Source organism: Rhinoderma darwinii, chromosome 6 (assembly GCF_050947455.1).
Source record: "Rhinoderma darwinii isolate aRhiDar2 chromosome 6, aRhiDar2.hap1, whole genome shotgun sequence".
Classification (NCBI taxonomy): Eukaryota; Metazoa; Chordata; class Amphibia; order Anura; family Rhinodermatidae; genus Rhinoderma; species Rhinoderma darwinii.
Window position 1 is genome coordinate 817,039 of NC_134692.1, and position 25,998 is coordinate 843,036.

At 44.8% G+C, this 25,998-nt stretch overlaps 1 protein-coding gene across 3 annotated transcripts; it reads right to left on the reverse strand.

The window, feature by feature from the left end:
- Positions 1–14,635: 14,635 nt before the first annotated feature.
- On the reverse strand, positions 14,636–21,394 carry INSIG2 (insulin induced gene 2). Of its 3 annotated transcripts, none has more exons than XM_075828982.1 (6): positions 21,285–21,391; positions 17,240–17,480; positions 17,038–17,162; positions 15,293–15,459; positions 15,127–15,226; positions 14,636–15,055 (listed from the first exon to the last, which is right to left on the reverse strand). In XM_075828982.1, exons 2-6 carry the CDS (start codon positions 17,445–17,447, stop codon positions 15,014–15,016), a joined length of 642 nt encoding a protein of 213 aa, XP_075685097.1. In that variant the 5' UTR covers positions 17,448–17,480; positions 21,285–21,391; the 3' UTR covers positions 14,636–15,013. The 3 variants fall into 3 exon arrangements, with proteins under 3 accessions (XP_075685097.1, XP_075685098.1, XP_075685099.1); XM_075828983.1 differs by lacking the exon at positions 21,285–21,391 and adding an exon at positions 21,199–21,219; XM_075828984.1 differs by lacking the exon at positions 15,127–15,226 and having other exon boundaries at positions 21,285–21,394.
- Positions 21,395–25,998: the final 4,604 nt, after the last annotated feature.

Consider the following 25,998-nt stretch of genomic DNA (forward strand, 5'->3'; position numbering starts at 1 on the left):
GTCTGATCACAGTGTAATTATATTATATATCAGTGATGTCAGTAACAGGGGGCGGGGCTGTGACAACCTCTCACACATGATATACGGGCTGGTTGTCAGTAGTAATAGATGAATAGCTGTTACTGTATATAAGATGTGTGGATCTCATGTCTGATCACAGTGTAATTATATTATATATCAGTGATGTCAGTAACAGGGGGCGGAGCTGTGACAACCTCTCACACATGATATACAGGCTGGTTGTCAGTAGTAATAGATGAATAGCTGTTACTGTATATAAGATGTGTGGATCTCATGTCTGATCACATGTAATTATATTATATATCAGTGATGTCAGTAACAGGGGGCGGGGCTGTGACAACCTCTCACACATGATATACAGGCTGGTTGTCAGTAGTAATAGATGAATAGCTGTGACTGTATATAAGATGTGTGGATCTCATGTCTGATCACAGTGTAATTATATTATATATCAGTGATGTCAGTAACAGGGGGCGGGGCTGTGACAACCTCTCACACATGATATACAGGCTGGTTGTCAGTAGTAATAGATGAATAGCTGTGACTGTATATAAGATGTGTGGATCTCATGTCTGATCACAGTGTAATTATATTATATATCAGTGATGTCAGTAACAGGGGGCGGGGCTGTGACAACCTCTCACACATGATATACAGGCTGGTTGTCAGTAGTAATAGACGAATAGCTGTGACTGTATATAAGATGTGTGGATCTCATGTCTGATCACAGTGTAATTATATTATATATCAGTGATGTCAGTAACAGGGGGCGGGGCTGTGACAACCTCTCACACATGATATACAGGCTGGTTGTCAGTAGTAATAGATGAATAGCTGTTACTGTATATAAGATGTGTGGATCTCATGTCTGATCACATGTAATTATATTATATATCAGTGATGTCAGTAACAGGGGGCGGGGCTGTGACAACCTCTCACACATGATATACAGGCTGGTTGTCAGTAGTAATAGATGAATAGCTGTGACTGTATATAAGATGTGTGGATCTCATGTCTGATCACATGTAATTATATTATATATCAGTGATGTCAGTAACAGGGGGCGGGGCTGTGACAACCTCTCACACATGATATACAGGCAGGTTGTCAGTAGTAATAGATGAATAGCTGTTACTGTATATAAGATGTGTGGATCTCATGTCTGATCACAGTGTAATTATATTATATATCAGTGATGTCAGTAACAGGGGGCGGGGCTGTGACAACCTCTCACACATGATATACAGGCTGGTTGTCAGTAGTAATAGATGAATAGCTGTTACTGTATATAAGATGTGTGGATCTCATGTCTGATCACATGTAATTATATTATATATCAGTGATGTCAGTAACAGGGGGCGGGGCTGTGACAACCTCTCACACATGATATACAGGCTGGTTGTCAGTAGTAATAGATGAATAGCTGTGACTGTATATAAGATGTGTGGATCTCATGTCTGATCACATGTAATTATATTATATATCAGTGATGTCAGTAACAGGGGGCGGGGCTGTGACAACCTCTCACACATGGTATACAGGCTGGTGGTCAGTAGTAATAGATGAATAGCTGTTACTGTATATAAGATGTGTGGATCTCATGTCTGATCACAGTGTAATTATATTATATATCAGTGATGTCAGTAACAGGGGGGCGGGGCTGTGACAACCTCTCACACATGATACACAGGCTGGTTGTCAGTAGTAATAGATGAATAGCTGTGACTGTATATAAGATGTGTGGATCTCATGTCTGATCACAATGTAATTATATTATAAATCAGTGATGTCAGTAACGGGGCGGGGCTGTGACAACCTCTCTCACATGATATACAGGCTGGTTGTCAGTAGTAATAGATAAATAGCTGTGACTGTATATAAGATGTGTGGATCTCATGTCTGGTCACAGTGTAATTATATTATATATCAGTGATGTCAGTAACAGGGGGCGGGGCTGTGACAACCTCTCACACATGATATACAGGCTGGTTGTCAGTAGTAATAGATGAATAGCTGTTACTGTATATAAGATGTGTGGATCTCATGTCTGATCACATGTAATTATATTATATATCAGTGATGTCAGTAACAGGGGGCGGGGCTGTGACAACCTCTCACACATGATATACAGGCTGGTTGTCAGTAGTAATAGATGAATAGCTGTGACTGTATATAAGGTGTGTGGATCTCATGTCTGATCACAGTGTAATTATATTATATATCAGTGATGTCAGTAACAGGGGGCGGGGCTGTGACAACCTCTCACACATGATATACAGGCTGGTTGTCAGTAGTAATAGATGAATAGTTGTTACTGTATATAAGATGTGTGGATCTCATGTCTGATCACAATGTAATTATATTATATATCAGTGATGTCAGTAACAGGGGGCGGGGCTGTGACAACCTCTCACACATGATATACGGGATGGCTGTCAGTAGTAATAGATGAATAGTTGTTACTGTATATAAGATGTGTGGATCTCATGTCTGATCACATGTAATTATATTATATATATGTGATGTCAGTAACAGGGGGCGGAGCTGTGACAACCTCTCACACATGATATACGGGATGGCTGTCAGTAGTAATAGATGAATAGTTGTTACTGTATATAAGATGTGTGGATCTCATGTCTGATCACAAGTAATTATATTATATATCAGTGATTTCAGTAACAGGGGGCGGAGCTGTGACAACCTCTCACACATGATATACAGGCTGGTTGTCAGTAGTAATAGATAAATAGCTGTTACTGTATATAAGATGTGTGGATCTCATGTCTGATCACAATGTAATTATATTATATATCAGTGATGTCAGTAACAGGGGGCGGAGCTGTGACAACCTCTCACACATGATATACAGGCTGGTTGTCAGTAGTAATAGATGAATAGCTGTGACTGTATATAAGATGTGTGGATCTCATGTCTGATCACATGTAATTATATTATATATCAGTGATGTCAGTAACAGGGGGCGGAGCTGTGACAACCTCTCACACATGGTATACAGGCTGGTTGTCAGTAGTAATAGATGAATAGCTGTTACTGTATATAAGATGTGTGGATCTCATGTCTGATCACAGTGTAATTATATTATAAATCAGTGATGTCAGTAACGGGGCGGGGCTGTGACAACCTCTCTCACATGATATACAGGCTGGTTGTCAGTAGTAATAGATAAATAGCTGTGACTGTATATAAGATGTGTGGATCTCATGTCTGATCACAGTGTAATTATATTATATATCAATGATGTCAGTAACAGGGGGCGGAGCTGTGACAACCTCTCACACATGATATACAGGCTGGTTGTCAGTAGTAATAGATGAATAGCTGTTACTGTATATAAGATGTGTGGATCTCATGTCTGATCACAGTGTAATTATATTATATATCAGTGATGTCAGTAACAGGGGGCGGGGCTGTGACAACCTCTCACACATGATATACAGGCTGGTTGTCAGTAGTAATAGATGAATAGCTGTGACTGTATATAAGATGTGTGGATCTCATGTCTGATCACATGTAATTATATTATATATCAGTGATGTCAGTAACAGGGGGCGGAGCTGTGACAACCTCTCACACATGATATACAGGCTGGTTGTCAGTAGTAATAGATGAATAGCTGTTACTGTATATAAGATGTGTGGATCTCATGTCTGATCACAATGTAATTATATTATATATCCGTATGTCAGTAACAGGGGGCGGAGCTGTGACAACCTCTCACACATGGTATACAGGCTGGTTGTCAGTAGTAATAGATGAATAGCTGTGACTGTATATAAGATGTGTGGATCTCAGGTCTGATCACAATGTAATTATATTATATATCAGTGATGTCAGTAACAGGGGGCGGGGCTGTGACAACCTCTCACACATGATATACAGGCTGGTTGTCAGTAGTAATAGATGAATAGCTGTTACTGTATATAAGATGTGTGGATCTCATGTCTGATCACATGTAATTATATTATATATCAGTGATGTCAGTAACAGGGGGCGGGGCTGTGACAACCTCTCACACATGATATACAGGCTGGTTGTCAGTAGTAATAGATGAATAGTTGTTACTGTATATAAGGTGTGTGGATCTCATGTCTGATCACAATGTAATTATATTATATATCAGTGATGTCAGTAACAGGGGGCGGGGCTGTGACAACCTCTCACACATGATATACAGGCCGGTTGTCAGTAGTAATAGATGAATAGCTGTGACTGTATATAAGATGTGTGGATCTCATGTCTGATCACAGTGTAATTATATTATATATCAGTGATGTCAGTAACAGGGGCGGGGCTGTGACAACCTCTCACACAGGATATACAGGCTGGTTGTCAGGAGTAATAGATGAATAGCTGTTACTGTATATAAGATGTGTGGATCTCATGTCTGATCACAGTGTAATTATATTATATATCAGTGATTTCAGTAACAGGGGGCGGGGCTGTGACAACCTCTCACACATGATATACAGGCTGGTTGTCAGTAGTAATAGATGAATAGCTGTTACTGTATATAAGATGTGTGGATCTCATGTCTGATCACATGTAATTATATTATATATCAGTGATTTCAGTAACAGGGGGCGGAGCTGTGACAACCTCTCACACATGATATACAGGCTGGTTGTCAGTAGTAATAGATGAATAGCTGTGACTGTATATAAGATGTGTGGATCTCATGTCTGATCACAGTGTAATTATATTATATATCAGTGATGTCAGTAACAGGAGGCGGGGCTGTGACAACCTCTCACACATGATATACAGGCTGGTTGTCAGTAGTAATAGATGAATAGCTGTTACTGTATATAAGATGTGTGGATCTCATGTCTGATCACATGTAATTATATTATATATCAGTGATGTCAGTAACAGGGGGCGGGGCTGTGACAACCTCTCACACATGATATACAGGCTGGTTGTCAGTAGTAATAGATGAATAGCTGTTACTGTATATAAGATGTGTGGATCTCATGTCTGATCACAGTGTAATTATATTATATATCAGTGATGTCAGTAACAGGGGGCGGGGCTGTGACAACCTCTCACATGATATACAGGCTGGTTATCAGTAGTAATAGATGAGTAGCTGTTACTGTATATAAGATGTGTGGATCTCATGTCTGATCACAATGTAATTATATTATATATCAGTGATGTCAGTAACAGGGGGTGGGGCTGTGACAACCTCTCACACATGATATACAGGCTGGTTGTCAGTAGTAATAGATGAATAGCTGTTACTGTATATAAGATGTGTGGATCTCATGTCTGATCACAATGTAATTATATTATATATCAGTGATGTCAGTAACAGGGGGCGGGGCTGTGACAACCTCTCACACATGATATACGGGATGGCTGTCAGTAGTAATAGATGAATAGTTGTTACTGTATATAAGATGTGTGGATCTCATGTCTGATCACATGTAATTATATTATATATATGTGATGTCAGTAACAGGGGGCGGAGCTGTGACAACCTCTCACACATGATATACGGGATGGCTGTCAGTAGTAATAGATGAATAGTTGTTACTGTATATAAGATGTGTGGATCTCATGTCTGATCACAAGTAATTATATTATATATCAGTGATTTCAGTAACAGGGGGCGGAGCTGTGACAACCTCTCACACATGATATACAGGCTGGTTGTCAGTAGTAATAGATGAATAGCTGTTACTGTATATAAGATGTGTGGATCTCATGTCTGATCACAATGTAATTATATTATATATCAGTGATGTCAGTAACAGGGGGCGGAGCTGTGACAACCTCTCACACATGATATACAGGCTGGTTGTCAGTAGTAATAGATAAATAGCTGTGACTGTATATAAGATGTGTGGATCTCATGTCTGATCACATGTAATTATATTATATATCAGTGATGTCAGTAACAGGGGGCGGAGCTGTGACAACCTCTCACACATGGTATACAGGCTGGTTGTCAGTAGTAATAGATGAATAGCTGTTACTGTATATAAGATGTGTGGATCTCATGTCTGATCACAGTGTAATTATATTATAAATCAGTGATGTCAGTAACGGGGCGGGGCTGTGACAACCTCTCTCACATGATATACAGGCTGGTTGTCAGTAGTAATAGATAAATAGCTGTGACTGTATATAAGATGTGTGGATCTCATGTCTGATCACAGTGTAATTATATTATATATCAATGATGTCAGTAACAGGGGGCGGAGCTGTGACAACCTCTCACACATGATATACAGGCTGGTTGTCAGTAGTAATAGATGAATAGCTGTTACTGTATATAAGATGTGTGGATCTCATGTCTGATCACAGTGTAATTATATTATATATCAGTGATGTCAGTAACAGGGGGCGGGGCTGTGACAACCTCTCACACATGATATACAGGCTGGTTGTCAGTAGTAATAGATGAATAGCTGTGACTGTATATAAGATGTGTGGATCTCATGTCTGATCACATGTAATTATATTATATATCAGTGATGTCAGTAACAGGGGGCGGAGCTGTGACAACCTCTCACACATGATATACAGGCTGGTTGTCAGTAGTAATAGATGAATAGCTGTTACTGTATATAAGATGTGTGGATCTCATGTCTGATCACAATGTAATTATATTATATATCCGTATGTCAGTAACAGGGGGCGGAGCTGTGACAACCTCTCACACATGGTATACAGGCTGGTTGTCAGTAGTAATAGATGAATAGCTGTGACTGTATATAAGATGTGTGGATCTCAGGTCTGATCACAATGTAATTATATTATATATCAGTGATGTCAGTAACAGGGGGCGGGGCTGTGACAACCTCTCACACATGATATACAGGCTGGTTGTCAGTAGTAATAGATGAATAGCTGTTACTGTATATAAGATGTGTGGATCTCATGTCTGATCACATGTAATTATATTATATATCAGTGATGTCAGTAACAGGGGGCGGGGCTGTGACAACCTCTCACACATGATATACAGGCTGGTTGTCAGTAGTAATAGATGAATAGTTGTTACTGTATATAAGGTGTGTGGATCTCATGTCTGATCACAATGTAATTATATTATATATCAGTGATGTCAGTAACAGGGGGCGGGGCTGTGACAACCTCTCACACATGATATACAGGCCGGTTGTCAGTAGTAATAGATGAATAGCTGTGACTGTATATAAGATGTGTGGATCTCATGTCTGATCACAGTGTAATTATATTATATATCAGTGATGTCAGTAACAGGGGCGGGGCTGTGACAACCTCTCACACAGGATATACAGGCTGGTTGTCAGGAGTAATAGATGAATAGCTGTTACTGTATATAAGATGTGTGGATCTCATGTCTGATCACAGTGTAATTATATTATATATCAGTGATTTCAGTAACAGGGGGCGGGGCTGTGACAACCTCTCACACATGATATACAGGCTGGTTGTCAGTAGTAATAGATGAATAGCTGTTACTGTATATAAGATGTGTGGATCTCATGTCTGATCACAGTGTAATTATATTATATATCAGTGATGTCAGTAACAGGAGGCGGGGCTGTGACAACCTCTCACACATGATATACAGGCTGGTTGTCAGTAGTAATAGATGAATAGCTGTTACTGTATATAAGATGTGTGGATCTCATGTCTGATCACATGTAATTATATTATATATCAGTGATGTCAGTAACAGGGGGCGGGGCTGTGACAACCTCTCACACATGATATACAGGCTGGTTGTCAGTAGTAATAGATGAATAGCTGTGACTGTATATAAGATGTGTGGATCTCATGTCTGATCACAATGTAATTATATTATATATCAGTGATGTCAGTAACAGGGGGCGGAGCTGTGACAACCTCTCACACATGATATACAGGCTGGTTGTCAGTAGTAATAGATGAATAGCTGTTACTGTATATAAGATGTGTGGATCTCATGTCTGATCACAGTGTAATTATATTATATATCAGTGATGTCAGTAACAGGGGGCGGGGCTGTGACAACCTCTCACACATGATATACAGGCTGGTTGTCAGTAGTAATAGATGAATAGCTGTTACTGTATATAAGATGTGTGGATCTCATGTCTGATCACAGTGTAATTATATTATATATCAGTGATGTCAGTAACAGGGGGCGGGGCTGTGACAACCTCTCACACATGGTATACAGGCTGGTTGTCAGTAGTAATAGATGAATAGCTGTTACTGTATATAAGATGTGTGGATCTCATGTCTGATCACATGTAATTATATATCAGTGATGTCAGTAACAGGGGGCGGGGCTGTGACAACCTCTCACATGATATACAGGCTGGTTATCAGTAGTAATAGATGAGTAGCTGTTACTGTATATAAGATGTGTGGATCTCATGTCTGATCACAATGTAATTATATTATATATCAGTGATGTCAGTAACAGGGGGCGGGGCTGTGACAACCTCTCACATGATATACGGGCTGGTTGTCAGCACTATGGTATATTTGCTCATACTTTCCTGATTGATCCGCCTTATAGGGGTTTGTCTTAGAATGACGTTATCTTTATGATTAGTTAATATTGCAGGGAAAACGGAATGCTGCCCCTGCAGGGCAAATGTGGTATTGACCATTTAAATGATTCATTTCCAGCCGCAGCAGGTCCTGCAGAGCAGGGACCTCCCCCTTCGGTATCTCTCTCCTATAGGGTCTGTGCACACGGTAGCAGGCTTTTACGTCTGAAAAGACAGACTGTTTTCAGGAGAAAACAGCTGCCTCGTTTCAGACGTAATTGCTTCTCCTCACATTTTGCGAGGCTTCTCTGACAGCCGTAAATTTTGAGCTGTGCTTCACTGAGTTCAATGAAGAACGGCTCAAATTACGTCTGAAAGAAGTGTCCCGCATATAATGTATATAAGTGTCCCGCATATAATGTATATAAGTGTCCAGCATATAATATATATAAGTGTCCCGCATATAATGTATATAAGTGTCCCGCATATAATGTATATAAGTGTCCCGCATATAATGTATATAAGTGTCCGGCATGTAATGTATATAAGCGTCCTGCATGTAATGTATATAAGCGTCCCGCATATAATGTATATAAGTGTCCCGCATATAATGTATATAAGTGTCCCGCATATAATGTATATAAGTGTCCCGCATATAATGTATATAAGTGTCCCGCATGTAATGTATATAAGTGTCCCGCATATAATGTATATAAGTGTCCCGCATATAATGTATATAAGTGTCCCGCATATAATGTATATAAGTGTCCCGCATATAATGTATATAAGTGTCCCGCATGTAATGTATATAAGTGTCCCGCATGTAATGTATATAAGTGTCCCGCATATAATGTATATAAGTGTCCCGCATATAATGTATATAAGTGTCCCGCATATAATGTATAGAAGTGTCCCGCATATAATGTATAGAAGTGTCCCGCATATAATGTATAGAAGTGTCCCGCATATAATGTATAGAAGTGTCCCGCATATAATGTATAGAAGTGTCCCGCATATAATGTATAGAAGTGTCCCGCATATAATGTATAGAAGTGTCCCGCATATAATGTATAGAAGTGTCCCGCATATAATGTATATAAGTGTCCCGCATATAATGTATATAAGTGTCCCGCATGTAATGTATATAAGTGTCCCGCATGTAATGTATATAAGTGTCCCGCATGTAATGTATATAAGTGTCCCGCATATAATGTATAGAAGTGTCCCGCATATAATGTATAGAAGTGTCCCGCATATAATGTATATAAGTGTCTCGCATATAATGTATATAAGTGTCCCGCATATAATGTATATAAGTGTCCCGCATACAATGTATATAAGTGTCCCGCATACAATGTATACAAGTGTCCCGCATATAATGTATATAAGTGTCCCGCATATAATGTATATAAGTGTCCCGCATACAATGTATATAAGTGTCCCGCATACAATGTATATAAGTGTCCCGCATGTAATGTATATAAGTGTCCCGCATGTAATGTATAGAAGTGTCCCGCATGTAATGTATAGAAGTGTCCCGCATATAATGTATATAAGTGTCCCGCATATAATGTATATAAGTGTCCCGTATATAATGTATATAAGTGTCCCGCATATAATGTATATAAGTGTCCCGTATATAATGTATAGAAGTGTCCCGCATATAATGTATAGAAGTGTCCCGCATATAATGTATAGAAGTGTCCCGCATATAATGTATAGAAGTGTCCCGCATATAATGTATAGAAGTGTCCCGCATATAATGTATATAAGTGTCCCGCATATAATGTATATAAGTGTCCCACATATAATGTATATAAGTGTCCCGCATATAATGTATAGAAGTGTCCCGCATATAATGTATATAAGTGTCCCGTATATAATGTATAGAAGTGTCCGGCATATAAAGTATATAAGTGTCCTGCATATAACGTATATAAGTGTCCCGCATATAATGTATATAAGTGTCCCGCATATAATGTATATAAGTGTCCCGCATGTAATGTATATAAGTGTCCCGCATATAATGTATATAAGTGTCCCGTATATAATGTATATAAGTGTCCCGCATATAATGTATAGAAGTGTCCCGCATATAATGTATATAAGTGTCCCGCATATAATGTATATAAGTGTCTCGCATATAATGTATATAAGTGTCCCGCATATAATGTATATAAGTGTCCCGCATACAATGTATATAAGTGTCCCGCATATAATGTATATAAGTGTCCCGCATGTAATGTATAGAAGTGTCCCGCATATAATGTATAGAAGTGTCCCGCATGTAATGTATATAAGTGTCCCGCATATAATGTATATAAGTGTCCCGTATATAATGTATATAAGTGTCCCGCATATAATGTATATAAGTGTCCCGTATATAATGTATAGAAGTGTCCCGCATATAATGTATAGAAGTGTCCCGCATATAATGTATAGAAGTGTCCCTGCATATAATGTATATAAGTGTCCCGCATATAATGTATATAAGTGTCCCGCATATAATGTATATAAGTGTCCCGCATATAATGTATAGAAGTGTCCCGCATATAATGTATAGAAGTGTCCCGCATATAATGTATAGAAGTGTCCCGCATATAATGTATATAAGTGTCCCGCATATAATGTATATAAGTGTCCCGCATATAATGTATATAAGTGTCCCGCATATAATGTATATAAGTGTCCCGCATATAATGTATATAAGTGTCCCGTATATAATGTATATAAGTGTCCCGTATATAATGTATAGAAGTGTCCGGCATATAAAGTATATAAGTGTCCCGCATATAATGTATATAAGTGTCCTGCATATAATGTATATAAGTGTCCCGCATATAATGTATATAAGTGTCCCGCATATAATGTATATAGGTGTCCCGCATATAATGTATATAAGTGTCCCGCATGTAATGTATATAAGTGCCCCGCATATAAAGTATATAAGTGTCCTGCATATAACGTATATAAGTGTCCCGCATATAATGTATATAAGTGTCCTGCATATAATGTATATAAGTGTCCCGCATGTAATGTATATAAGTGTCCCGCATATAATGTATATAAGTGTCCCACATATAATGCATATAAGTGTCCCGCATATAATGTATATAAGTGTCCCGCATATAATGTATATAAGTGTCCCGCATATAATGTATATAAGTGTCCCGCATATAATGTATATAAGTGTCCGGCATGTAATGTATATAAGTGCCCTGCATATAATGTATATAAGTGTCCCGCATATAATGTATATAAGTGTCCCGCATATAATGTATATAAGTGTCCCGCATATAATGTATATAAGTGTCCCGCATATAATGTATATAAGTGTCCGGCATATAATGTATATAAGTGTCCTGCATATAATGTATATAAGTGTCCCGCATATCATGTATATAAGTGTCCCGCATATAATGTATATAAGTGTCCCGCATATAATGTATACAAGTGTCCTGCATATAATGTATATAAGTGTCCCGCATATAATGTATATAAGTGTCCGGCATGTAATGTATATAAGTGCCCTGCATATAATGTATATAAGTGTCCCGCATATAATGTATATAAGTGTCCCGCATATAATGTATATAAGTGTCCGGCATATAATGTATATAAGTGTCCCGCATATCATGTATATAAGTGTCCTGCATATCATGTATATAAGTGTCCGGCATATAATGTATATAAGTGTCCTGCATGTAATGTATATAAGTGTCCCGCATATAATGTATATAAGTGTCCCGCATATAATGTATATAAGTGTCCCGCATATAATGTATATAAGTGTCCCACATATAATGTATATAAGTGTCCTGCATATAATGCATATAAGTGTCCTGCATATAATGTATATAAGTGTCCCGCATATAATGTATATAAGTGTCCCGCATATAATGTATATAAGTGTCCTGCATATAAGGTATAGAAGTGTCCCGCATATAATGTATATAAGTGTCCCGCATATAATGTATATAAGTGTCCCGCATATAATGTATATAAGTGTCCTGCATATAATGTGTATAAGTGTCCCGCATATAATGTATATAAGTGTCCTGCATATAATGTATATAAGTGTCCCGCATATAATGTATATAAGTGTCCCGCATATAATGTATATAAGTGTCCCGCATATAATGTATATAAGTGTCCGGCATATAATGTATATAAGCGTCCCGCATATAATGTATATAAGTGTCCCGCATATAATGTATATAAGTGTCCTGCATATAATGTATATAAGTGTCCCGCATATAATGTATATAAGTGTCCCGCATATAATGTATATAAGTGTCCCGCATATAATGTATATAAGTGTCCCGCATATAATGTATATAAGAGTCCCGCATGTAATGTATATAAGTGTCCCGCATATAATGTATATAAGTGTCCCGCATATAATGTATATAAGTGTCCCGCATGTAATGTATATAAGTGTCCTGCATGTAATGTATATAAGTGTCCCGCATATAATGTATATAAGTGTCCCGCATATAATGTATATAAGAGTCCCGCATGTAATGTATATAAGTGTCCCGCATATAATGTATATAAGTGTCCCGCATATAATGTATATAAGTGTCCCGCATGTAATGTATATAAGTGTCCCGCATATAATGTATATAAGTGTCCCGCATATAATGTATATAAGTGTCCCGCATATAATGTATATAAGTGTCCCGCATGTAATGTATATAAGTGTCCTGCATGTAATGTATATAAGTGTCCCGCATATAATGTATATAAGTGTCCCGCATATAATGTATATAAGAGTCCCGCATGTAATGTATATAAGTGTCCCGCATATAATGTATATAAGTGTCCCGCATATAATGTATATAAGTGTCCCGCATGTAATGTATATAAGTGTCCTGCATGTAATGTATATAAGTGTCCCGCATATAATGTATATAAGTGTCCTACACTTCTTTGACGAGGCTGTATTTTTACACGTAAATGACAGGTCGTCGGCACAGAACGTCAAATGAATGGGCAGATGTTTGCCGACGTATTGTAGCCGTATTTTTAGACGTAAAACGAGGCATAATACGCCTCGTTTAGGTCTGAAAATAGGTAGTGTGAACCCAGCCTTATAGGCCACTCTATTGTGTGTACAGGGAATGTCTTCTATCCATTTATCTGCCGCTGCTCCGCTCCTGAGGGTTACTGGCCCTTTAATAGATAATAGGGGTTGTAGTGATTCTTTTTATATTTATTCTCTTATCATCCAATGTAGAAAAGATAAAGCGGAATGTGATGGCGGTCAGTGCAGAGCGGTGTGCAGCGGATGGCGCTCAGTGCGGCGCGGTGTGCAGCGGATGGCGGTCAGTGCGGCGCGGTGTGCAGCGGATGGCGGTCAGTGCAGAGCGGTGTGCAGCGGATGGCGCTCAGTGCGGCGCGGTGTGCAGCGGATGGCGGTCAGTGCAGAGCGGTGTGCAGCGGATGGCGCTCAGTGCGGCGCGGTGTGCAGCGGATGGCGGTCAGTGCGGCGCGGTGTGCAGCGGATGGCGGTCAGTGCGGCGCGGTGTGCAGCGGATGGCGCTCAGTGCGGAGCGGTGTGCAGCGGATGGCGCTCAGTGCGGCGCGGTGTGCAGCGGATGGCGCTCAGTGCGGAGCGGTGTGCAGCGGATGGCGCTCAGTGCAGAGCGGTGTGCAGCGGATGGCGCTCAGTGCGGCGCGGTGTGCAGCGGATGGCGGTCAGTGCGGCGCGGTGTGCAGCGGATGGCGGTCAGTGCGGCGCGGTGTGCAGCGGATGGCGGTCAGTGCGGCGCGGTGTGCAGCGGATGGCGCTCAGTGCGGCGTGCAGCGGATGGCGGTGCGGCGCGGTGTGCAGCGGATGGCGCTCAGTGCGGCGCGGTGTGCAGCGGATGGCGCTCAGTGCGGCGTGCAGCGGATGGCGGTCAGTGCGGCGCGGTGTGCAGCGGATGGCGCTCAGTGCGGCGCGGTGTGCAGCGGATGGCGCTCAGTGCGGCGCGGTGTGCAGCGGATGGCGCTCAGTGCGGCGCGGTGTGCAGCGGATGGCGCTCAGTGCGGCGCGGTGTGCAGCGGATGGCGCTCAGTGCGGCGCGGTGTGCAGCGGATGGCGGTTATATAATATACGGGAGGGGGACGACAGGTAACAAATGGCTGCCGTTTTATTAGCAGAAGAGCGGGTATTGGCTGATAACAGATAATCTCCGGAGTCATCCCCTGTACAGAAAACGGCCGCGGTTCAGTCCGTGTGATAACGGCGACACCACGGATGATACGTCAGGATACCGCTCCATGTCAAACAATGAGAAAATACGCAAGACCCTCCTCCAGGAATGCTCCGCCATGACGGGGGGGGGGGGTGATTAACACATCGTCCTCCGATCTTACACCAGGGGTCACAACCTCCTCATGTCCAGTACCGTCCTCAGTACAAGGGGTTAAACCTGCAGACGGGGCAATCACAGATTGCAGTAAGTCCGTGTCTCCGGGGATCGTCCCCCGCGGCGGCGCTCGCCGTCTCCTCACTCCCGGTGAGACTTCTCCGTCAGCGATTTCCTCTCGTACTGAAACAGCAGATAACAGAGAATAAGAGACAGGCGAGACACGGGACGGACGTGTGCCGGACACAACCCACCATCTCCAGCTGACGTCCGATGTTCCCCATTGTGATCCCACCGGCAAAGAATATACAGGGCAGCCAGGAGCGCACGTACAGGAAGTCGGGGGCGGTGTACCTGCGAGACAAGACGGCGTCAGGCGAGCCCGACAGCGCACAGACCACGGGCGGCAGCCACACTTACTGGTACACGCCATTATACACCAGCAGCTGAGACACCAGCGTGGCAAAGAAGGCAATGCCGATCCCCAGGCCCAGGCCGCTCCGGGAACGGTCAAATGTCCACCACAGCCCGACAGACAAGGCGGCGAGCGTCAGCGACAGCTGCAGGTTATTGGCGAAGTCCACCTTCTGATGAGGGGCGGGGTCAAAGAAGACACGCCCACAGTCACATGGTCTGCCCCACGAATACAATGCCAGAGGTCCAGGGAAGACTGACACAGGAAGAGGCTCCAAACCCCCGACATCAGCGGCCCCCACACAGGATAATGCCCCTATACCGGCCCCCCACACAGGATAATGCCCCTATACCGGCCCCCACACACAGGATAATGCCCCTATACCTGCCCCCCCACACAGAATAATGCCCCTATACCTGCCCCCCCACACAGGATAATGCCCCTATACCTGCCCCCCCACACAGGATAATGCCCCTATACCGGCCCCCCCACACAGGATAATGCCCCTATACCGGCCCCCCCACACAGGATAATGCCCCTATACCGGCCCCCCCACACAGGATAATGCCCCTATACCGGCCCCCCCACACAGGATAATGCCCCTATACCGGCCCCCCCACACAGGATAATGCCCCTATACCGGCCCCCCCACACAGGATAATGCCCCTATACCGGCCCCCACACACAGGATAATGCCCCTATACCGGCCCCCCCACACAGGATAATGCCCCTATACCTGCCCCCCCCACACAGGATAATGCCCCTATACCGGCCCCCCCACACAGGATAATGCCCCTATACCGGCCCCCCACACAGGATAATGCCCCTATACCGGCCCCCCACACAGGATAATGCCCCTATACCGGCCCCCCCACACAGGATAATGCCCCTATACCGGCCCCCCCACACAGGATAATGCCCCTATACCTGCCCCCCCACACAGGATAATGCCCCTATACCTGCCCCCCCACACAGGATAATGCCCCTATACCGGCCCCCCCACACAGGATAATGCCCCTATACCGGCCCCCCACACAGGATAATGCCCCTATACCGGCCCCCCCACACAGGATGCCCCTATACCGGCCCCCACACAGGATAATGCCCCTATACCGGCCCCCCCACACAGGATAATGCCCCTATACCGGCCCCCCACACAGGATAATGCCCCTATACCGGCCCCCCCACACAGGATAATGCCCCTATACCGGCCCCCCCACACAGGATAATGCCCCTATACCGGCCCCCCCACACAGGATGCCCCTATACCGGCCCCCACACAGGATAATGCCCCTATACCGGCCCCCCACACAGGATAATGCCCCTATACCGGCCCCCCCACACAGGATAATGCCCCTATACCGGCCCCCCACACAGGATAATGCCCCTATACCGGCCCCCCCACACAGGATAATGCCCCTATACCGGCCCCCCCACACAGGATAATGCCCCTATACCGGCCCCCCCACACAGGATGCCCCTATACCGGCCCCCACACAGGATAATGCCCCTATACCGGCCCCCCCACACAGGACGCAGATACAGTTGAAACCGGGACACCAGTCAGTGGCCCGCGAGCCCCTGGAAGGCTTCACACGACCCCCCAGGGGGTTGCGACCCGCCGTTTTGGAAGCCATGCCCTATAGCATTGCAGAGACATACCATTCAGAGGGGGTAAAAAATGGGTGACAACTCTTATGGGCAGTGCAATGGTGACGAGTAATGGCTGGCACCACAGCTGAAAGGATACAGCGCTGGCGTGGTTGATACCCACGAACACGGCCACACAGCGCATGACACTGGACCACTCCCTCTTGAACTTGTGCGGTTCCCCCAGGTGTCGGTCAATAAACGGATACAAGAGGCCGATGGCAGCTGTGGAAGCAGAGCAAAGCGGTGACCCCGGTGACCCCTCATGACATGGACACCCCTGACTGGTAACCACATCCTACCTGCAGCCGTTCCACAGCAGAGCGGCACCCACCAGGCGGAGGAGAAGAGGCTGGACAGCACGTCCGGGGGGAAGAGCGTCACATTCCTCTGAACCTGCAGAAGATTCAGAACCAGAGCCAGGAAGACACCGATGAGGAAGAGGAGGAGGCCGCGCAGCACCAGGTTCATCCTCTGACTGGGGCCCCGGACATCCAGTCTGTCACCCATCACCTGCAGGGACCCCGGGACCACCGCTCCTCACTACAAGAAACAAAGGGAAAGAGCTCAACCTCTCATAGAAGATATAGGGGAGGGGGGTTATATATACACACAGGATATAGGGGAGGGGGGTTATATATACACACAGGATATAGGGGAGGGGGTTATATCTATACACAGGATATAGGGGAGGGGGTTATATATACACACAGGATATAGGGGAGGGGGTTATATACACACACAGGATATAGGGGAGGGGTTATATATACACACAGGATATAGGGGAGGGGGGTTATATATACACACAGGATATAGGGGAGGGGGTTATATATACACACAGGATATAGGGGAGGGGGTTATATACACACACAGGATATAGGGGAGGGGGTTATATACACACAGGATATAGAGGAGGGGGGTTATATACACACACAGGATATAGGGGAGGGGTTATATATACACACAAGATATAGGGGAGGGGGTTATACATACACACACAGGATATAGGGGAGGGGGTTATATCTATACACAGGATATAGAGGAGGGGGTTATATATACACACAGGATATAGGGGAGGGGTTATATATACACACAGGATATAGGGGAGGGGTTATATATACACACAGGATATAGGGGAGGGGGTTATATATACACACAGGATATAGGGGAGGGGTTATATATACACACAGGCTATAGGGGAGGGGGTTATATATACACACACAGGATATAGGGGAGGGGTTATATCTATACACAGGATATAGGGGAGGGGGTTATATATACACACACAGGATATAGGGGAGGGGGTTATATACACACAGGATATAGGGGAGGGGGTTATATCTATACACAGGATATAGGGGAGGGGGTTATGTATACACACACAGGATATAGGGGAGGGGGTTATATCTATACACAGGATATAGAGGAGGGGGTTATATATACACACAGGATATAGGGGAGGGGTTATATATACACACAGGATATAGGGGAGGGGTTATATATACACACAGGATATAGGGGAGGGGTTATATATACACACAGGCTATAGGGGAGGGGGTTATATATACACACACAGGATATAGGGGAGGGGTTATATCTATACACAGGATATAGGGGAGGGGGTTATATCTATACACAGGATATAGGGGAGGGGGTTATATCTATACACAGGATATAGGGGAGGGGGTTATGTATACACACACAGGATATAGGGGAGGGGGTTATATCTATACACAGGATATAGAGGAGGGGGTTATATATACACACAGGATATAGGGGAGGGGTTATATATACACACAGGATATAGGGGAGGGGTTATATATACACACAGGATATAGGGGAGGGGGTTATATATACACACAGGATATAGGGGAGGGGGTTATATATACACACAGGATATATGGGAGGGGGTTATATATACACACAGGATATAGGGGAGGGGTTATATATACACACAGGATATAGGGGAGGGGGTTATATATACACACACAGGATATAGGGGAGGGGTTATATCTATACACAGGATATAGGGGAGGGGGTTATATACACACACAGGATATAGGGGAGGGGGTTATATACACACAGGATATAGGGGAGGGGGTTATATCTATACACAGGATATAGGGGAGGGGGTTATGTATACACACACAGGATATAGGGGAGGGGGTTATATACACAGGATATAGGGGAGGGGGTTATATATACACACACAGGATATAGGGGAGGGGGTTATATATACACACAGGATATAGGGGAGGGGGTTATATATACACACAGGATATAGGGGAGGGAGTTCTATATACACACAGGATATAGGGGAGGGGGTTATATATACACACACAGGCTATTGGGGAGGGGGTTCTATATACACACAGGATATAGGGGAGGGGGTTCTATATACACACAGGCTATAGGGGAGGGGGTTATATATACACACAGGATATAGGGGAGGGGGTTATATATACACACAGGCTATAGGGGAGGGGGTTATATATACACACACAGGATATAGGGGAGGGGGTAGTATGTACACACAGGCTATAGGGGAGGGGGTTATATCTATACACAGGATATAGGGGAGGGGGTTATATACACACAGGCTATAGGGGAGGGGGTTATATATACACACAGGATATAGGGGAGGGGGTTATATACACACAGGCTATAGGGGAGGGGGTTATATACACACAGGCTATAGGGGAGGGGGTTATATATACACACAGGATATAGGGGAGGGGGTTATATACACACAGGCTATAGGGGAGGGGGTTATATACACACAGGCTATAGGGGAGGGGGTTATATATACACACAGGCTATAGGGGAGGGGGTTATATATACACACACAGGATATAGGGGAGGGGGTTATATATACACACAGGATATAGGGGAGGGGGTTATATATACACACACAGGATATATGGGAGGGGGTTATATATACACACAGGATATAGGGGAGGGGTTATATATACACACAGGATATAGGGGAGGGGGTTATATATACACACAGGATATAGGGGAGGGGGTTATATACACACAGGATATAGAGGAGGGGGTTATATATACACACAGGATATAGGGGAGGGGGTTATATATACAGACAGGCTATAGGGGAGGGGGTTATATATACACACAGGCTATAGGGGAGGGGGTTATATCTATACACAGGATATAGGGGAGGGGGTTATATATACACACAGGATATAGGGGAGGGGGTTATATACACACAGGATATAGAGGAGGGGGTTATATCTATACACAGGATATAGGGGAGGGGGTTATATATACACACAGGCTATAGGGGAGGGGGTTATATATACACACAGGCTATAGGGGAGGGGGTTATATACACACACAGGATATAGGGGAGGGGGTTATATCTATACACAGGATATAGGGGAGGGGGTTATATATACACACAGGATATAGAGGAGGGGGTTATATCTATACACAGGATATAGGGGAGGGGGTTATATATACACACAGGCTATAGGGGAGGGGGTTATATATACACACACAGGATATAGGGGAGGGGGTTATATACACACACAGGATATAGGGGAGGTGGTTATATCTATACACAGGATATAGGGGAGGGGGTTATATATATACACAGGATATAGGGGAGGGGGTTATATATACACACAGGATATAGGGGAGGGGGTTATATACACACACAGGATATAGGGGAGGTGGTTATATCTATACACAGGATATAGGGGAGGGGGTTATATATACACACAGGATATAGGGGAGGGGTTATATCTATACACAGGATATAGGGGAGGGGGTTATATATACACACAGGATATAGGGGAGGGGGTTATATACACACACAGGATATAGGGGAGGGGGTTATATCTATACACAGGATATAGGGGAGGGGGTTACATATACACACACAGGATATAGGGGAGGGGGTTACATATACACACACAGGATATAGGGGAGGGGGTTATATCTATACACAGGATATAGGGGAGGGGGTTATATACACACACAGGATATAGGGGAGGTGGTTATATCTATACACAGGATATAGGGGAGGGGGTTATATATACACACAGGATATAGGGGAGGGGGTTATATATACACACAGGATATAGGGGAGGGGGTTATATATACACACAGGATATAGGGGAGGGGGTTATATACACACACAGGATATAGGGGAGGTGGTTATATCTATACACACACAGGATATAGGGGAGGGGGTTATATATAGACACAGGATATAGGGGAGGGGGTTATATATACACACAGGATATAGGGGAGGGGGTTACGCGGGGGGGGCGGTATATGTGGCATTGTGATATATAGCGGTCGCAATAACTTCTCGGGTCTCACCGCGCCCTGTGTTTGCTGCCAGTCACCCGGAAACTCCGTTCTTCTTTTTGCTGTCCAGGCCTCGTTCTGACACTGGCTCCGCCTTTTCCGGTCAGTAATAGTGGATGATGCGATACTCTCTGCTGATTGGTAGCCATTAATGTAAGTGTTAATGTTATAACTTGCTAGAGGCCGCCCTGCGTATCACGTGATGTCTTTAATGCGGCGCCATCTTGTGTGTGACCATTCAGTTGTACAGACAGGCGCAGCTGGAAGATTCCCGTCACCACAGTAACCTCCAGGTAGTGACAGGTTCCTGTTCTGCCCTTGTCATTTCTTATAAAAACCTAGAGCCTCATCGGATATTTCTGGCTTCTTGACAGATCGATCACATTGACTTCTGAGTAAAACCTGGAGAGTGGGTGACTCTGTGACTAAATGTCTCCTGAAACTCAACCACATCCGCTGCAAGATGAATAAAACAAGGTCAGGAGCAGAACTGTCTGATACCAGAAGAAAACCGCGTCCTCTAGACGATAAGCGGCGCAGTCACAACTTACCCACAATCCATCATTATCTGTATATAGGCGTGTACATTTATAGAAACACTCTATACAGCGTGTACTGGGAACAATCACACTCATCATCCTGCAATGCATCTCTACCACAATAACAGCCGCAGAGGGGGAGGGGATCACACAAGGAGGTCATGGAATGTTCTCTGAGCCGCTGTGGGGTCAGCGTGTGGCGGTCCATCATCTCCCCATTCATTATAAATGTCATCCTTAAAGCAGTTATAAGACGCCGGACTTCCTAATAGCGCCAAGGGTCCGTAATATAGTGAACGGTGAGATAAGTCGCCGCGGCGCAGCCTCCCCGAGTTGTGGATATGGGGGCTCCTTTCCCGGGGCTCCTCATACATGACCGTCCATTTTACTCTGTCCGTTTTGGAGCTCGTGCACACTTCAGTCTTTTCCTTCAGGGTGAGATGCGTTTTTGTCACTGATCGCTCCCTGACACATTCATCTCAGTGGCCCCATGAACACTTCAGTTATTTAAATGGATCCGTTGTTCGGTTCCGTCACAAGTAGAGCATGTCCTACTCTGGCCAGTGACCGTGTGGCTCATAGAAGTCAATGGGTCAGTCAAAAAAAACGGCACACGGAAGGCTTCCGTCTGCCGTCCGTTTTTGACGGATCCGTTGCCATAGCAACGGCTGTGTGAGCCAAAGTTCACAGACTACAGCGCAGTCATTCCTGAGGACGGATGTGGAGAGACTCCTAGCATTGCTGCATGATCAGCCAGAACTGGGGGAGACGCGGGCAGAATGTGACCACGACCGCTATAAAAAGGACACCGCATGGGAGGAACTTGTGGCGCACAGATGGCAGCAGCGAACTAGTGCCCAGCGTCACAGAATATGTAAGTAAGTGCACACATTTCACTCCCAAAATCCCAAAACACCAACGCAAGCCGAGCAGAGTCATCAGAGTCGTCTCCAACTGCGCTCTATGCTCTGAAAGCTGCAGAAAACAGCCCCAAAAACTTCCTGTAACCTTTCTATGGGGGTTTCCTGGGACATGTGACAAGTTCAAATGACGTTTACCTTCCGTTTTTTAAACGGAAGCACAACGTCCATGTAAAACGGAAACACGGAACGGAAACGGACAAACGAAAACAAAAACGGACACACGGATCCGTCAAAAACGGCCGATAAAACGGTGATGGAAGTGTGCATGAGGCCTAAGTGGTCGACAGTCCTGGTAATGGCCTGGTCATCAGTGACACGGTCCTCCTCTCGAACATAAGCTGTCCGAGGCTCCGCAGCCCACGACGTTAGGACGGATCCTTCATTCCCCATCTATACTGCCAATATTTTGAGGAAGTCCCATAGAATCAATGTTATGACCAGCGGGATGTGAACCCACTGGGCTACTCCACCGGTATGACTTTGAGGCCTCCGTTAAGGGCGATATCTAAGTAGCCTCCCCGGTCTTTACCCTTTAACCCCAGTACAGGTATCTGGACTTCCCTGCGGGGAGACTACCAGGTCGCTACCACTTGTGGTGGTCCTGGTGTGTGTAGTAGCTTGCCCAGCGGACTAGGATACAATGGTGTGGTACTACGAGAGTACAGGCACTGGTAGATGGATGTGGAAAAGACAACACAGATCGTAATAGGTAGGAAGATATTGGATGATAACAGAAAGCTGGATACAGGCTGGTATTGGATAGCTGGATACAGGCTGGTAGAGGATAGCTAGATACAGGCTGGTAGAGGATAGCTAGATACAGGCTGGTAGAGGATAGCTGGATACAGGCTGGTAGAGGATAGCTGGATACAGGCTGGTAGAGGATAGCTGGATACAGGCTGGTAGCGGATAGCTGGATACAGGCTGGTATAGGATAGCTGGATACAGGCTGGTAGCGGATAGTTGGATACAGGCTGGTAGCGGATAGCTAAATACAGGCTGGTAGCGGATGGCTGGATACAGGCTGGTAGAGGATAGCTGGATACAGGCTGGTATTGGATAGCTGGATACAGGCTGGTAGAGGATTTCTGGATACAGACTGGTAGAGGATAGCTGGATACAGGCTGGTAGAGGATAGCTGGATACAGGCTGGTAGAGGATAGCTGGATACAGGCTGGTAGAGGATAGCTGGATACAGGCTGGTAGAGGATAGCTGGATACAGGCTGGTAGCGGATAGCTGGATACAGGCTGGTAGAGGATAACTGGATACAGGCTGGTAGAGGATAGTTGGATACAGGCTGGTAGAGGATAGTTGGATACAGGCTGGTAGCGGATAGCTAGATACAGGCTGGTAGAGGATAGCTGGATACAGGCTGGTAGAAGATAGCTGGATACAGGCTGGTAGAGGATAGCTGGATACAGGCTGGTAGCGGATAGCTGGATACAGGCTGGTATTGGATAGCTGGATACAGGCTGGTAGAGGATAGCTGGATATAGGCTGGTATTGGATAGCTGGATACAGGCTGGTAGAAGATAGCTGGATACAGGCTGGTAGAGGATAGCTAGATACAGGCTGGTAGAGGATAGCTGGATACTGGCTGGTAGAGGATAGCTGGATACAGGCTGGTAGCGGATAGCTGGATACAGGCTGGTATTGGATAGCTGGATACAGGCTGGTAGAGGATAGCTGGATATAGGCTGGTATTGGATAGCTGGATACAGGCTGGTAGAAGATAGCTGGATACAGGCTGGTAGAGGATAGCTAGATACAGGCTGGTAGAGGATAGTTGGATACAGGCTGGTAGAGGATAGTTGGATACAGGCTGGTAGCGGATAGCTAGATAAAGGCTGGTAGAGGATAGCTGGATACAGGCTGGTAGAAGATAGCTGGATACAGGCTGGTAGAAGATAGCTGGATACAGGCTGGTAGAGGATAGCTGGATACAGGCTGGTAGCGGATAGCTGGATACAGGCTGGTATTGGATAGCTAGATACAGGCTGGTAGAGGATAGCTGGATATAGGCTGGTATTGGATAGCTGGATACAGGCTGGTAGAAGATAGCTGGATACAGGCTGGTAGAGGATAGCTAGATACAGGCTGGTAGAGGATAGCTGGATACTGGCTGGTAGAGGATAGCTGGATACAGGCTGGTAGCGGATAGCTGGATAAAGGCTGGTATTGGATAGCTGGATACAGGCTGGTAGAGGATAGCTAGATACAGGCTGGTAGAGGATAGCTAGATACAGGCTGGTAGAGGATAGCTAGATACAGGCTGGTAGAGGATAGCTGGATACAGGCTGGTAGAGGATAGCTGGATACAGGCTGGTAGAGGATAGCTGGATACAGGCTGGTAGCGGATAGCTGGATACAGGCTGGTATAGGATAGCTGGATACAGGCTGGTAGCGGATAGTTGGATACAGGCTGGTAGCGGATAGCTAAATACAGGCTGGTAGCGGATGGCTGGATACAGGCTGGTAGAGGATAGCTGGATACAGGCTGGTATTGGATAGCTGGATACAGGCTGGTAGAGGATTTCTGGATACAGACTGGTAGAGGATAGCTGGATACAGGCTGGTAGAGGATAGCTGGATACAGGCTGGTAGAGGATAGCTGGATACAGGCTGGTAGAGGATAGCTGGATACAGGCTGGTAGAGGATAGCTGGATACAGGCTGGTAGAGGATAACTGGATACAGGCTGGTAGAGGATAGTTGGATACAGGCTGGTAGAGGATAGTTGGATACAGGCTGGTAGCGGATAGCTAGATACAGGCTGGTAGAGGATAGCTGGATACAGGCTGGTAGAAGATAGCTGGATACAGGCTGGTAGAGGATAGCTGGATACAGGCTGGTAGCGGATAGCTGGATACAGGCTGGTATTGGATAGCTGGATACAGGCTGGTAGAGGATAGCTGGATATAGGCTGGTATTGGATAGCTGGATACAGGCTGGTAGAAGATAGCTGGATACAGGCTGGTAGAGGATAGCTAGATACAGGCTGGTAGAGGATAGCTGGATACTGGCTGGTAGAGGATAGCTGGATACAGGCTGGTAGCGGATAGCTGGATACAGGCTGGTATTGGATAGCTGGATACAGGCTGGTAGAGGATAGCTGGATATAGGCTGGTATTGGATAGCTGGATACAGGCTGGTAGAAGATAGCTGGATACAGGCTGGTAGAGGATAGCTAGATACAGGCTGGTAGAGGATAGTTGGATACAGGCTGGTAGAGGATAGTTGGATACAGGCTGGTAGCGGATAGC

Bases quoted from the DNA above. Each gene is read 5' to 3' on its own strand.
- INSIG2 (XM_075828982.1), bottom strand. From the start codon at position 17,447: ATGGGTGACAGACTGGATGTCCGGGGCCCCAGTCAGAGGATGAACCTG. The intron at 17,163-17,239 runs GTAGGATGTGGT...CTGCTTCCACAG, and splicing joins CTGCTGTGGAACGGCTGCAG to CTGCCATCGGCCTCTTGTAT. The intron at 15,056-15,126 runs GTGGGTTGTGTC...CTGCTGTTTCAG, and splicing joins TCGGACGTCAGCTGGAGATG to TACGAGAGGAAATCGCTGAC.